Source organism: Trichomycterus rosablanca, chromosome 7, assembly GCF_030014385.1.
Source record: "Trichomycterus rosablanca isolate fTriRos1 chromosome 7, fTriRos1.hap1, whole genome shotgun sequence".
In the NCBI taxonomy this organism is placed as follows: domain Eukaryota; kingdom Metazoa; phylum Chordata; class Actinopteri; order Siluriformes; family Trichomycteridae; genus Trichomycterus; species Trichomycterus rosablanca.
Genome location: NC_085994.1, coordinates 1,534,462 through 1,551,118, shown reverse-complemented (window position 1 = coordinate 1,551,118; position 16,657 = coordinate 1,534,462). Strand labels below are relative to the sequence as shown.

The following is a 16,657-nucleotide window of genomic DNA, read 5'->3' as shown; positions in this document are numbered from 1 at the left end:
ACTTACACACACTTAGATAATCCTAATGCAAAAACAATGTGTTCTGGAGTCTTCACTCGTCCCAGACATAACAGGACTGACTGGCTGACTTGGCAAGGTGAAGTGCTGGGTACACACCTAACAATAACACGCAGTAACGACGTACGGTACGACACAGTGTGTAAGAGCTGCGAGGATCCTCGAGTGGCTGCACGAGCAAAATAAAGCACTACAGAAGTGTTAATGATTTATTGAATGGGGGATGAGCTGCTTGTTGCTAAAACAGCGACACCTACTGTCTGGTCGAGGTCAAAGCACTAGTAGTGGAGGATCACAGGGGGTGTAGCGTGTTTCTTTAAACAAATTTAGGCACTCTGTCGGAATCAGTCGCCAGTCTGTACAAAAATGTGGCCACATTTGTTTAGTTATTTATTTCCTGCTTAACTCTTTAATGTTCTGCTTAACCATTTGGTGGGGTCTGAATACTTCTAATCTAGTCGTATCCAATTACCCGATAGCATTACGCTTCCTTTCGACTGATTCTGACCTCCACTGCTAATTGAGGATAGCGAGACCGACGCCCCCTCCGACACGTGTGCAGTACCCGACTGCATCTTTTCACCTGCACGAGGCGAGCTCATGAGCCACGCCCTGTCCACATTATCCCTCGACTCTGTGCAGCACCATCGACCAGCCAGCAGAGGTCGTAATTACATCAGTTACATCAGTTATCAGGTCCCGCCCGGCTCCCACCCTGTACCGGGGGGGGTCGCCAGTACCTGTCCGGGGGGCGTGGCGTTACGAGATTTTTTTTTTTTTACTTTTAAAACTAAAGCAATTCATTTTTCATTCACAGGAGACATATTTGATTAGTCTTGCTGACCACACACACACACACACACACACACGTTTAATGTTATCCAGTTTGAAAATAGGGCTAACTGTGAAGATAAATCAGGGACAAAAACAATGACTGCCTGTTATAGGACGTGTGTGTGTCTGTTCACAGTGTCGCTATAAGTGAGTCATGAGTCGATTCATAAGCGAATCGTAAGTTTCTCTTCTCAGTTATCTCTCCGTGTTTACTGTTATTAATGAATGTCGTGGTTTTAAATAAACACCAGCTACTACAGAACATTCTGTGTGACTCTCTTACATTAAAAAGCTCAGGCTTAATTAAACCGAGTATTACCACAGAGCGGTAACCGAGTCAGACTCGTTCTGCCTGTGTGCCCAAAAAGGTTGAAAACCCCTGTGCTAGTGTGTTTTACCTTTCTAACTTCAACTTACCTCTCTAGCTTGAAGCAGCTGAAAAATCATCCATCATTTTTGTGATCATCTCAACTGTTTGGTAGAGGCTCATTAAAAGATACCGTGTACACCAGTAATGAAATATAAATGAGACTAAGTAAAATATAAGCGAGGTACAGGTTGCGTGGTACAGTGCGGGGTTTGATTAGACCTTGAAGGCAGCTTGGGGTCCGTTTTTGGCTTTGTAGGCGAGCATCACTGGCAGCTACAGGAAGCCAGTAAAGAGAACGCAGCAGTGGGGTGATGTGACGGTGTTTAGGTTGGTTCAAAACCAGTCATTCTGGTTACGTTTAGATGCGTATTTGTCCTGGGTCCTGTCCGCGTGGAGTTTGCATGTTCTCCCCGTGTCTGTGTGGGTTTCCTCCTACAGTACAAAGACGTGCAAGTGAGGCGAAGTGGAGATACAAAAATTGTCCATGACCGACTGCGTCAGTGTAATGTCGTTCTATAGCTTGCTGACTGGGTTTTCAGGTCGGTCCCTGACCCACTTGGACCCTGATTAGGAAAATGTCTGTGTATGTCTTTATGTTTATATAAAACTAAATTAAATAAGCTGTAATATTTATATATATATCGTGTGTGTGTGTGTGTGTGTACAGGTGTGCGTCAGGTTTCCTGGGTGAATACTGCCATCTCCTAGACCTGTGCAAGCCGGATTTCTGTCTGAACGGAGGGAGCTGCAGGGTGGTCACCATCGGCCAGCCCAAATGCGAGTGTCCGCTCGGCTTCTTAGGAGAGCGATGCGAAACCCAGACCGACTCCCTGTGCTACCCTAGGAACCCCTGCGTCAACGGGGGCACGTGCTCTCTTCTAACCCAGGACAAGTACACATGCAAGTGCCCTTCAGGATGGACCGGTATGGTATAGGTTCTAACGTTCTCTTGTCCTCTGTTTGGATCGGATAAGCGGTTAAGACGTGTGTTCCGTCTCCCCCAGGTTCCCGCTGCGAACGGACGGACAGCTGCGCCTCGTCTCCGTGCGCTAACGGCGGTACCTGCGCGGTCCGAGCCGACGGCTCCTTCTCCTGCGCGTGCGCGCCCGGGTACGGCGGGCCTCTCTGCCTCGACGACACCGACGAGTGCGCGCAGACGCCGTCCCCGTGCCGGAATGACGGCCGCTGCCTGAACGCGCCGGGGTCGTACCGGTGCAACTGCGCCGCCGGATTTACTGGCAAGCGCTGTGAGACGCTGTACGTGCCCTGCTCGCCGTCGCCCTGCCAGAACGGAGGGACCTGCAGACAGACCTCAGAGACCAGCTACGCCTGCCACTGCCTGCCAGGTGAGAGGGAGAAAGAGATTAGGGTGGCAGGGGGATTTCTTCACATCTGTATTTCTTCACATCTGTATGTCTTTAATCCAGTTAATTGAGTCTGATACTGTACTAAACCCTGACGTCAGGGTTCTAATACTGTACTAAACCCTGACGTCAGGGTTCTAATACCGTACTAAACCTTGACGTCGGGGTTCTAATCCTGACATTAATTCTAATTCAGTCTGATACTGTACTAAACCCTGATGTTGGGGGTCTAATACTGTACTAAACCCTGGTGTTGGGGGTTCTAATCCTGACACTAATTCTAATTCAGTCTGATACTGTACTAAACCCTGATGTTGGGGTTCTAATACTGTACTAAACCCTGGTGTTGGGGGTTCTAATCCTGACATTAATTCTAATTCAGTCTGATACTGTACTAAACTCTGATGTTGGGGTTCTAATACTGTACTAAACCCTGGTGTTGGGGGTTCTAATCCTGACATTAATTCTAATTCAGTCTGATACTGTACTAAACCCTGGTGTTGGGGGTTCTAATCCTGACACTAATTCTAATTCAGTCTGATGCTGTACTAAACCCTGGTGTTGGGGGTTCTAATCCTGACATTAATTCTAATTCAGTCTGATGCTGTACTAAACCCTGGTGTTGGGGGTTCTAATCCTGACACTAATTCTAATTCAGTCTGATGCTGTACTAAACCCTGGTGTTGGGGGTTCTAATACTGTACTAAACCCTGGTGTTGGGGGTTCTAATCCTGACACTAATTCTAATTCAGTCTGATACTGTACTAAACCCTGATGTTGGGGGTTCTAATCCTGACACTAATTCTAATTCAGTCTGATGCTGTACTAAACCCTGATGTTGGGGTTCTAATACTGTACTAAACCCTGGTGTTGGGGGTTCTAATCCTGACACTAATTCTAATTCAGTCTGATACTGTACTAAACCCTGATGTTGGGGGTTCTAATCCTGACACTAATTCTAATTCAGTCTGATGCTGTACTAAACCCTGATGTTGGGGTTCTAATACTGTACTAAACCCTGATGTTGGGGGTTCTAATCCTGACATTAATTCTAATTCAGTCTGATACTGTACTAAACCCTGATGTTGGGGGTCTAATACTGTACTAAACCCTGGTGTTGGGGGTTCTAATCCTGACACTAATTCTAATTCAGTCTGATACTGTACTAAACCCTGATGTTGGGGGTTCTAATCCTGACACTAATTCTAATTCAGTCTGATGCTGTACTAAACCCTGATGTTGGGGTTCTAATACTGTACTAAACCCTGATGTTGGGGGTTCTAATCCTGACATTAATTCTAATTCAGTCTGATACTGTACTAAACCCTGGTGTTGGGGGTTCTAATCCTGACACTAATTCTAATTCAGTCTGATGCTGTACTAAACCCTGATGTTGGGGTTCTAATACTGTACTAAACCCTGGTGTTGGGGGTTCTAATCCTGACATTAATTCTAATTCAGTCTGATACTGTACTAAACCCTGATGTTGGGGTTCTAATACTGTACTAAACCCTGGTGTTGGGGGTTCTAATCCTGACATTAATTCTAATTCAGTCTGATACTGTACTAAACCCTGGTGTTGGGGGTTCTAATCCTGACACTAATTCTAATTCAGTCTGATGCTGTACTAAACCCTGATGTTGGGGTTCTAATACTGTACTAAACCCTGGTGTTGGGGGTTCTAATCCTGACATTAATTCTAATTCAGTCTGATACTGTACTAAACCCTGATGTTGGGGTTCTAATACTGTACTAAACCCTGGTGTTGGGGGTTCTAATCCTGACATTAATTCTAATTCAGTCTGATACTGTACTAAACCCTGGTGTTGGGGGTTCTAATCCTGACATTAATTCTAATTCAGTCTGATGCTGTACTAAACCCTGGTGTTGGGGGTTCTAATCCTGACACTAATTCTAATTCAGTCTGATACTGTACTAAACCCTGATGTTGGGGTTCTAATCCTGACACTAATTCTAATTTAGTCTGATACTGTACTAAACCCTGGTGTTGGGGGTTCTAATCCTGACACTAATTCTAATTCAGTCTGATACTGTACTAAACCCTGATGTTGGGGTTCTAATCCTGACATTAATTCTAATTCAGTCTGATACTGTACTAAACCCTGATGTTGGGGTTCTAATCCTGACATTAATTCTAATTCAGTCTGATGCTGTACTAAACCCTGATGTTGGGGTTCTAATCCTGACATTAATTCTAATTCAGTCTGATACTGTACTAAACCCTGGTGTTGGGGTTCTAATCCTGACATTAATTCTAATTCTAATTCAGTCTGATACCGTACTAAACCCTGATGTTGGGGTTCTAATACCGTACTAAACCTTGATGTTGGGGTTCTAATCCTGACATTAATTCTAATTCAGTCTGATACTGTACTAAACCCTGATGTTGGGGTTCTAATACCGTACTAAACCCTGGTGTTGGGGGTCTAATACTGTACTAAACCCTGGTGTTGGGGTTCTAATCCTGACACTAATTCTAATTCAGTCTGATACTGTACTAAACCCTGATGTTGGGGGTCTAATCCTGACACTAATTCTAATTCAGTCTGATACTGTACTAAACCCTGGTGTTGGGGTTCTAATCCTGACACTAATTCTAATTCAGTCTGATACTGTACTAAACCTTGATGCTGGGGTTCTAATCCTGACATTTATTCTAATTCAGTCTGATACTGTACTAAACCCTGGTGTTGGGGGTCTAATACTGTACTAAACCTTGATGCTGGGGTTCTAATCCTGACACTAATTCTAATTCAGTCTGATACCATACTAAACTCTGATGTTGGGGTTCTAATACTGTACTAATTCTAATTGAGTCTGATACTGTACTAAACCCTGGTGTTGGGGTTCTAATACCGTACTAAACCCTGGTGTTGGGGTTCTAATCCTGACATTAATTCTAATTCAGTCTGATACTGTACTAAACCCTGGTGTTGGGGGTCTAATACTGTACTAAACCCTGGTGTTGGGGTTCTAATCCTGACACTAATTCTAATTCAGTCTGATACCGTACTAAACCTTGATGCTGGGGTTCTAATACTGTACTTAACCCTGATGTTGGGGTTCTAATACTGTACCAAACCCTGGTGTTGGGGGTCTAATACCGTACTAAACCTTGATGCTGGGGTTCTAATACTGTACTTAACCCTGATGTTGGGGTTCTAATACTGTACTTAACCCTGATGTTGGGGTTCTAATACTGTACTAAACCCTGGTGTTGGGGGTCTAATACCGTACTAAACCTTGATGCTGGGGTTCTAATACTGTACTTAACCCTGATGTTGGGGTTCTAATACTGTACTAATTCTTATTCAGTCTGATACTGTACTAAACCTTGATGCTGGGGTTCTAATACTGTACTTAACCCTGATGTTGGGGTTCTAATACTGTACCAAACCCTGGTGTTGGGGGTCTAATACCGTACTAAACCTTGATGCTGGGGTTCTAATACTGTACTTAACCCTGATGTTGGGGTTCTAATACTGTACTTAACCCTGATGTTGGGGTTCTAATACTGTACTAAACCCTGGTGTTGGGGGTCTAATACCGTACTAAACCTTGATGCTGGGGTTCTAATACTGTACTTAACCCTGATGTTGGGGTTCTAATACTGTACTAATTCTTATTCAGTCTGATACTGTACTAAACCTTGACGTCGGGGTTCTAATCCTGACATTAATTCTAATTCTAATTCAGTCTGATACCGTACTAAACCCTGGTGAAAAAGTAAAACACAGTATTAGTAAAACAGGAGAGCTACATTTCATCTTCTGTTACACTCAGGACGTGTGATGTGTGATGTGAGAGATAAAGAATTGATTCGTGCTTCAGAAGGAACCGATAAAAAGTGCAAAAAATATCTGTTCTGTTCTGGTGTGGTCGAGGAACAGTGTTCGCCTCTAGATCTGTGTAGTGTGTAGTGTGTAGTGTGTAGTGTGTAGTGTGTAGTGTGTAGTCTCTGGGGGCCGGATGTCATCTCTAACAAAAGCACAGCTGAATAAAGAAGTCGCAGAAGTCGACCACAATCTGCGGTGAAATCGAGCGCAGCCACACCCACAGACCTTCTGAATACCCACGTCTGCTTTAGCGCTGGGGTACTTTAATCCACCCGACGGCAAAACGACGTCTCCAGCTTCGGTACACAAACTTCAGCTTCGAAAGGAATCTGCTCACTAGTTTTTTAATGGGTCTCAGCACACAGCACGTCATTCCAGTAACTCCTGGACGTTATAGCTCACAATTACTACTGGTATTTATTTTTACCCTCTCTACAGGGATTTCTTATTCCTACAACAACTGCTGATTTGTTTTTAAGCCGTGAAAGCTGCTATTACACCTGGTATTACAGGTGGACACGGCACATAAAGAGATTTTCTGCCCGCATCCTAAACCCAGGTGTTACGTGGTGTGTGGGTTCAGATCTCGGCGGTGCTATCAGCCGGTTGAGCGTCTACACAGACTTAATTGGCTGTGTCTAAGGGAAGGTTTTTCAATGGTCGTGAACTATAAAAAAAAGAGAATGAGACAAGTAATAATAATTAAATAAACTTGTACGTGAATGCCCCTTTGTGGAGGCTTTATGTTACATCTTGTAAACCACAGTGTGACCAGATTGTCCAGAGCACTAACAAATCATGGACGAAACGAGGGTCGCTTAAAAAAGGTTTAAGAGAAGGTGGCAGAACAGCCTAGCCATTATGAGGTACACTTGTCAGTGCGCTCTCAGTGCTGGTCCTAAGCCTAGATAACATAAGGAGGGTTGGGTCAGGAAGGGCATCTGGTGTAAAAAAAACAAGTATGGGGACCAAAATGAACCACTGTGGCGATCAAAGTTTCTCCAGTTATTTTGTTGTTGTCTAACATTATCCACGTAGCTATTATTTACTAAGCTCCTAGATATTACAGTTTAATTACATAATAATATGCAAATTATTATGGAGCTGTAGATGAGAAGCCACACGGCCTTAACCCGGACCCTTGGTCCGGTCTTTTCCACCCAGCAGGCTGGAGGCCAGTTTTGTCTGCTGCAGGCATGACAGGGCGCCCAGATGACCGGTAGCAGATTCGAGACTCGAACCCGGGAGTTCAGAATCGTGGCACTGAGATGCTAGCAGATTATCCCACTGTGCCACCTGGGCGCTATCCTGCCATCGTTGTGCATCGTTTTGCCCCTTTCTCTCGGCACTGGAGTTCAAGCAGCCCTACGTACAGGACTGTGGGCGACGGTTTAGTAAAGCGTCCTCTGGTTTGTGAAAGGTGCTGTATAAATTAAACGTATTATTATTCTGACGCTGGACGAGCAGATTATGGGTCCAGTGTCAGGATTTTATTATGATTACGATGCGTGATTTTTAAGTCGTGTGTGCGAGCGCACATGGAATTTGGCAAGTACTGTGGAACATCCACTCATCTGTGCAAGCAAACGAGGCTATTTTATATACTGTCCACCCCAAGAGGATTTTCAAGAGTGAAAAAGAGTGGAAAATAGAAACGACGTGTGTAAAAAGCAGTACAGTAGAAGGTTAGCAATAAAATAATGATATAAGTGGGGTAATAAAGGATATGATGGGCATCTAAAGGACGTTGGGTGAAGGAATGAGTTAAGAGGGAGTACGGGGTTGTCAAACCTGAGAGGACTGAAGGTGGAGAGAAACAAAGGAGACCGGATTAGTGTCGTGATTAAGCTCAGGAAGTTCGACCGCGCGTTCGGTCCGTTAACAATAAAAACCTTCAGCGCACAATAAAAACGTTAATCCAACTACCAGAGCTAACTGAACGACTGCATTCCTCAAGTACTCACGGCAAACAAAACACTTCTACAATCATACAGAAAACAAGGAAGCTGTCAGAGGGAACATTAAATCCGTTTAACAGCATCACGAGACTTGTGCTAATGCGCTGGTGATAATTACCGCATAAAACAGCTTCACTCAAGTTTCCAGCCAGGTCACACAGCGTGTTCTAGAGTTTCCATCCTCCGTTACGGCCGTACTTGTCATTTAATCAGGTACATTCATCACACAGGTGCACTTTGTAGGTATACAATTACTGATTGTAGCTCACTTGTTGCCTATTATGAAAAGAAAACCAAGCGCTTTCTCTACACACACACGTTACGTCATCCTACACCGCTGAGAAGAGGGCGTGTCTAAATTCTTAGATTCCTTAAAATGCTCCCACTGAGGCGCCTTAATTCTGAGTGATGATCTGACTGAATGACGAGGGAGCGCCCGACGCCTCCTCAAGGGCCCAACCTGGCAGTGGTGGGGCTTAAACCAGCAACCTTCTGATTACTAGACCAGTCCCTTAACCGCTAGGCTACAACTGCAAGGAATAACCACAGACAGCATCTACTCAGAAGTCCTAAAAAAATAATTGTATTTAATAACGTACTTATATTTGAAGTTGTCCTTATGCCACTCTAATAACCAGGGTGGTATCTAGCGTGGTAAAAGCGGCGGGGGGCAGTTATAGGACTCCCAGTGCAATGTTAGGAAATCGTATTATTTCTGATGCCTTCAAGATGTGTCCACCCTCATTTCATCGTCGTCCTCCTCCTTCGCTGAACGTATCGTTTCTGTTTGGAGTTAAAACGCAGGAATTCCTTCTCTGAGTTTCAAGCCGTGACCGGCGTCTCTCCCGGGGGCAGCGAACCCGAGTCGTGAGAATTCATTAAAAAAAAGGCCCAGAGCGGTTATTATTATTTTATTAGGTTATAAAATCATGATTATAATCTGTGTGTCTGATAGAGGAGGTAAAACACTGCGGTGTGGGGGTGACTTATAGGCTTCTTTATTTTTGTAATAAATCAGAACTCTGTATATCTGTGTGTGCATGTGTGTATATGTTTACATATGTGTATGTGTATGTGTATGTGTATATAGAAATGCATATATAGGGCTATACTGACCCATCACATGGTGCAACACTCGTCACTTTATTATCTATTTCATTTCTAATTTCAACTTTATCCTTTAAACTGCATCTTCCTGCACATTCATTCATTCACACATTTGTTTATTCATTCATTCACACATTTGTTTATTCACTCATTCACACATTTGTTTATTCATTCATTCACACATTTGTTTATTCATTCATTCACACATTTGTTTATTCATTCATTCATACATTTGTTTATTCACTCATTCACACATTTGTTTATTCATTCATTCACACATTTGTTTATTCATTCATTCATACATTTGTTTATTCACTCATTCACACATTTGTTTATTCATTCATTCACACATTTGTTTATTCATTCATTCACACATTTGTTTATTCATTCATTCATACATTTGTTTATTCACTCATTCACACATTTGTTTATTCATTCATTCACACATTTGTTTATTCATTCATTCACACATTTGTTTATTCATTCATTCATACATTTGTTTATTCACTCATTCACACATTTGTTTATTCATTCATTCATACATTTGTTTATTCATTCATTCATACATTTGTTTATTCATTCATACATTTGTTTATTCATTCATTGAAACATTTGTTTTTTCACTCATTCACACATTTGTTTATTCATTCATTCACACATTTGTTTATTCATTCATTGACACATTTGTTTATTCATTCATTCATACATTTGTTTATTCATTCATTGACACATTTGTTTATTCATTCATTCACACATTTGTTTATTCATTCATTCACACATTTGTTTATTCATTCATTGACACATTTGTTTATTCATTCATTCACACATTTGTTTATTCATTCATTGACACATTTGTTTATTCATTCATTCATACATTTGTTTATTCATTCATTCACACATTTGTTTATTCATTCATTCATTCATTCACACATTTGTTTATTCATTCATTCATACATTTGTTTATTCATTCATTCACACATTTGTTTATTCATTAATTCACACATTTGTTTATTCATTCATTCACACATTTGTTTATTCATTCATACATACATTTGTTTATTCATTCATTCACACATTTGTTTATTCATTCATTCATACATTTGTTTATTCATTCATTCACCCATTTGTTTATTCATTCATTCACACATTTGTTTATTCATTCATTCACACATTTGTTTATTCATTCATTCACACATTTGTTTATTCATTCATTCATTCATTCACACATTTGTTTATTCATTCATTCACACATTTGTTTATTCATTCATTCACACATTTGTTTATTCATTCATTCACACGTGTTTATTTATGCATTCACACATTGTTTATTCATTCATTCATACATTTGTTTATTCATTCATTCACACATTTGTTTATTCATTCATTCATACATTTGTTTATTCGTTCATTCACACATTTGTTTATTCATTCATTCACACATTTGTTTATTCATTCATTCACACATTTGTTTATTCATTCATTCATACATTTGTTTATTCATTCATTCACCCATTTGTTTATTCATTCATTCACACATTTGTTTATTCATTCATTCACACATTTGTTTATTCATTCATTCACACATTTGTTTATTCATTCATTCATTCATTCACACATTTGTTTATTCATTCATTCACACATTTGTTTATTCATTCATTCACACATTTGTTTATTCATTCATTCACACGTGTTTATTTATGCATTCACACATTGTTTATTCATTCATTCATACATTTGTTTATTCATTCATTCACACATTTGTTTATTCGTTCATTCATACATTTGTTTATTCATTCATTCACACATTTGTTTATTCATTCATTCACACATTTGTTTATTCATTCATTCACACATTTGTTTATTCATTCATTCACACATTTGTTTATTCATTCATTCACACATTTGTTTATTCATTCATTCACACATTTGTTTATTCATTCATTCACACATTTGTTTATTCATTCATTCACACATTTGTTTATTCGTTCATTCATACATTTGTTTATTCATTCATTCACACATTTGTTTATTCATTCATTCACACATTTGTTTATTCATTCATTCACACATTTGTTTATTCATTCATTCATACATTTGTTTATTCATTCATTCATACATTTGTTTATTCATTCATTCACACATTTGTTTATTTATTCATTCACACATTTGTTTATTCACTCATTCACACATTTGTTTATTTATTCATTTATTCACATATTTGCACATTTGTTTATTCATTCACACATTTGTTTATTCATTCACTCATTCACACATTTGTTTATTCATTCATTCATTCACACGTGCACATTTGTTAATTCACTCATTCACACATTTGTTTATTTATTCATTTATTCACATATTTGCACATTTGTTTATTCATTCACACATTTGTTTATTCATTCATTCATTCACACGTGCACATTTGTTAATTCATTCATTCACACATTTGTTTATTCATTCATTCATTCACATATTTGCACATTTGTTTATTCATTCATTCATTCATTCTTACATTTACACATGCATCCATTTAATCAGCTTCACTTGTAGTGTTGAGTTATCCAATGTAAGTAAAAGTAAAATACAGGAACCTTAAAGGTCTTTATTGTTGTGTATGTTCATAATATTTTTGATTTTTTATGATGTGTACTTTGATTGTTGTATAATGCTACAGGAACTAAAGATCTATCTATTCTGAACTCAGGTTTTAACGGCACTAACTGTGAGGTGAACATTGACGACTGCCCAGCGCATCAGTGCCAGAATGGAGGAACCTGCATGGATGGAGTGAACACCTACAACTGCCAGTGTCCTCCTGAATGGACTGGTAAGAACTTACCAGGGTTATATTTATCTTATTATGTAAATTACATCAGGTTGGTTGTGAGAATATTATGTGTGTATTTCATCACGCTTATAGATGCACTGGTTAAACATGATGTAGTATAAGGGGGCGTTCACATTCACTTGCTAGGCACGTCCGATTTAACCTCTCCGTCCCTCAGGTCAGTTCTGCACGGACGACGTGGACGAGTGTCGCCTGCAGCCCAACACGTGTCAGAACGGCGGGACGTGCAGCAACACGGTCGGCGGCTACACCTGCGTGTGCGTGAACGGCTGGAGCGGCCCGGACTGCTCGGAAAACTTCGACGACTGCCATAACGGACCCTGCGCGACCGGCTCCACCTGCTACGACCGCGTGGCCTCCTTCGTCTGCGTGTGCCCGTTCGGCAAAACCGGTGAGTGAGCTTTAGAGTTTGGTTTGAGACAAAAGCAATGGATGCAAGATGTGGGGTGAAGTGTTAATATGCAAATAACTTAACAAAGGCAACCAATCAGATTCAAAAGGACCAAACTCTGCAGCCCAAAGCAGAGAGAGGCATCAGGACAGATGGATGAGCGCATTAGTGGGATTTCAGGCTCCACAACCCACAGGGACACTGGATACTGTCCCCAGTGCACGGTGAAGAAAGAAGGAAACAATAAAAAGAACTGGAGATATCACAATTCCAGCTACTCAGTCCACCACTGCGTCATAACTCTGTTTTACGGAAGAGAGAGATGTATGCTCGGCGGCAATTAAAAATAAGCTTTTTTTGTGCATACTAGGCAGGCAGAGACACTCACAGAGCATGTGGATGCCACGCTATGCTATATGCATCAAACCAAAGGCCAGTGAGAACAGTATTGAAAGGGCTCTCCCAGCTGCAGCACGTTACTGTTGATGAGACCGCGATGAGACGGATTAGATGGGCATGATTCTGTAATCTGAGCCTGCTGCCGATCTCTGTTACAAAATGTGATCGAGTGGCTGCCAAGCATATATCTCTCTCTCCCAAACAGTCATGCAGTGGTGGACTGAGTAGCCGGCGGGTGTGTTGTACATGCTGTGTACTTTGTACGTAGATGTTTTAATGATTATTTTATTGCGCCTGTTTGTCGCAGGTCTGCTGTGTCACCACGATGACGCCTGCATTAGCAACCCATGCAGGGCGGGCTCCCAGTGCGACACCAATCCAGTGAACGGCAAATTTAACTGCGACTGTCCCTCCGGCTACAGGGGCAGCACCTGCAACGATGACGTCAACGAATGCACCATCGGTGAGCGTCCGTCTCGTCTCTGCATTTCGCTCCTCCTGTGATCTATCCTTCCTTATTCAGCAGCAGTAGTAGCAGACGCCTTAATCCAAAGCGACTTACAGCACAGTAACAGTATATTGTCTTGAGTAATCGAGGGTTAGGGGCCTTGCTCAAGGGCCCGACAGCAGCAACCTGGCAATGGTGGGGCTTAACCACTAGGCTACAACTGCAGACGTACTATGAACAGAAATACATGTGCCCAGGACTGTAAAAGAAAGTAGACGTTTTAGGTAATCCAACACGACCATTGAGGTGGTCCCACAGATGCTAAATTGGGTTCAAGTCTGGGGAATTAGGGCGCCAGGGTAGCACTTGGAGGTCTTGGTCATGCTCTTCCAGCCACGTTGTCATGCTGGAAGATCCCATCAGCCCCAGGGAAGACATCTGCAGGGATGTGTGCCTTCCACACCTTAGATAACAACCAAGCCAGCTTACTAAATGTGACTTCCATCAAAAGTAGGAAGTGGTCATAATAATGTGACTGGACAGTATCCCAGAGTCCCAGTGGTTTAATTATGTTGGAATGTCAGTAGTATCGAGTACCATATCCCACCCCCTATATCCCACCCCCTATATGAACATCGATTGGCCTGTTGTTCATATGGCTGGTTGATGCTGTCTGCACAGAGACGAGGAAAGAGTGCTGATCAGCGCGTGTCTCTCCGTACACAAGGCTGATCCGCATATGCACTTGTCATTGCATTTCCTCAATCAGAGCGGGGATCGGCATTGGTGCAGAGGAACCGTGCCGCAATCGGGCAATTGGGCGTGCTAAAAGGGAGAAAAAGGGGGGAAAATGTATAAAAATATTTATAATTGTAACACGGCAGCATTAACAAAATATACAGTAAAGGTCAGGGTTTGGTGAGAAAATCCATTACAGATCTTCAGCCACTTAGTAGTATGTGAAATTAGTACGTTACCAGTTGTGTACATAACTTCAAAAAGAAAATAAACTTCAAACGCTTTCTGACCACAAGCCAGTCTTAAAATAAAATCATAAAATCGTCCAGGCTCTGGTCTGACTCCGAATTAAAAAATCAGTCACTGCTAGGACTGCTGAACTTCTGAACTCCGAAGGAAGTGTAGAGATAAAGGCTTTTCGTGGCACCTTAATAAATAAACTACTCAGCAATCACTTGCCGTAATGGGTTTGTTACATCGTCAGCGCTTGTACTTGCAAACCTTATCTTTAAATCTGTACAGCTTTCACTATGTATCAGCAGTATGGGTTCGGGACAGTAGCAGCCTGTGTCAGACATGTTAAAGAAAGAATTAGACTCATAGATTAGATGTAACACTGATGCATTTATTTAATATTTAAAGCACACTGGTTATGTATGAGGGATCTTCAAAAAGTTTCTGCACTTTCATATTTTGATTGGAGGAGTAATCAGTCGTGTCTGAGAGACGCTTATAGTCCTGATTTAGCTCCATCTGATTTACACCTCTTTGGGCGCTGAAAGAAGCTTTAAGGGGAAGAAGATATTCATGTGGTGATGATGTGAAAGCAGCGGCGCATCAGTGGCTACGAGCTCAACCACAAACCTTTTGCTGACGGCATTAAGAAGTTGGTACATTCTGGAAAAATGCATCACTTTCAAAAGTGTTTTTTTCGTTTTTCACTGTATCTCATTCAGGGCCGAATCCATGTGAGCATGGCGGCACGTGTGTGAACACGGAGGGTTCGTTTAAGTGTAACTGTGCACCTGGATACACCGGCCCACGGTGCGAGCAGGACGTCAACGAGTGCAGCTCGAACCCCTGCCAGAATGATGCCACCTGCCTGGACCAGATCGGAGATTACACCTGCATATGCATGCCAGGTAAAAAACCCAGTCACCATTCTTACCACACACACACACACATACTATAGACACACATACACACACACACTATATACACACACATGGTATACACACACTCACTATAAACACACATGCTACACACAGACACACTATATACACACATACTATATGTATATACTGTACATACACATATACAGTATATTCTCACACACTATATATACACACACTATATATACACACATACTGTATACACACACTATATATACACTTACATACTGTATACACACACTATATATACACACACTATATATACACACACTATATATACACACACTATATATACACACATACTGTATACACACACTATATATACACTTACATACTGTATACACACACTATATATACACACACTATATATACACACACTATATATACACACATACTGTATACACACACTATATATACACTTACATACTGTATACACACACTATATATACACTTACATACTGTATACACACACTATATATACACACACTATATATACACACACTATATATACACACATACTGTATACACACACTATATATACACTTACATACTGTATACACACACTATATATACACACACTATATATACACACACTATATATACACACATACTGTATACACACACTATATATACACTTACATACTGTATACACACACTATATATACACTTACATACTGTATACACACACTATATATACACACACTATATATACACATACTGTATACACACACTATATATACAGTTACATACTGTATACACACACTATATATACACACACTATATATACACACACTATATATACACACATACTGTATACACACACTATATATACACTTACATACTGTATACACACACTATATACACACATACTGTATACACACACTATATATACACTTACATACTGTATACACACACTATATATACACACACTATATATACACACACTATATATACACACATACTGTATACACACACTATATATACACTTACATACTGTATACACACACTATATATACACTTACATACTGTATACACACACTATATATACACACACTATATATACACACACTATATATACACACACTATATATACACACATACTGTATACACACACTATATATACACTTACATACTGTATACACACACTATATAT

The 16,657-nt window shown here is 40.7% G+C and overlaps 1 protein-coding gene across 1 annotated transcript in view; it reads left to right on the top strand.

The window, feature by feature from the left end:
• The window catches only part of notch2 (notch receptor 2), a 124,704-nt gene that overhangs the window by 74,740 nt on the left and 33,307 nt on the right, over positions 1-16,657 (top strand). Inside the window, exons 3-8 of the mRNA XM_062998819.1 lie at positions 1,890-2,146; positions 2,227-2,568; positions 12,213-12,335; positions 12,514-12,747; positions 13,454-13,609; positions 15,289-15,474. Coding sequence (XP_062854889.1) covers positions 1,890-2,146; positions 2,227-2,568; positions 12,213-12,335; positions 12,514-12,747; positions 13,454-13,609; positions 15,289-15,474 — 1,298 coding nt within the window. The remainder of the gene's footprint in view (positions 1-1,889; positions 2,147-2,226; positions 2,569-12,212; positions 12,336-12,513; positions 12,748-13,453; positions 13,610-15,288; positions 15,475-16,657) is intronic.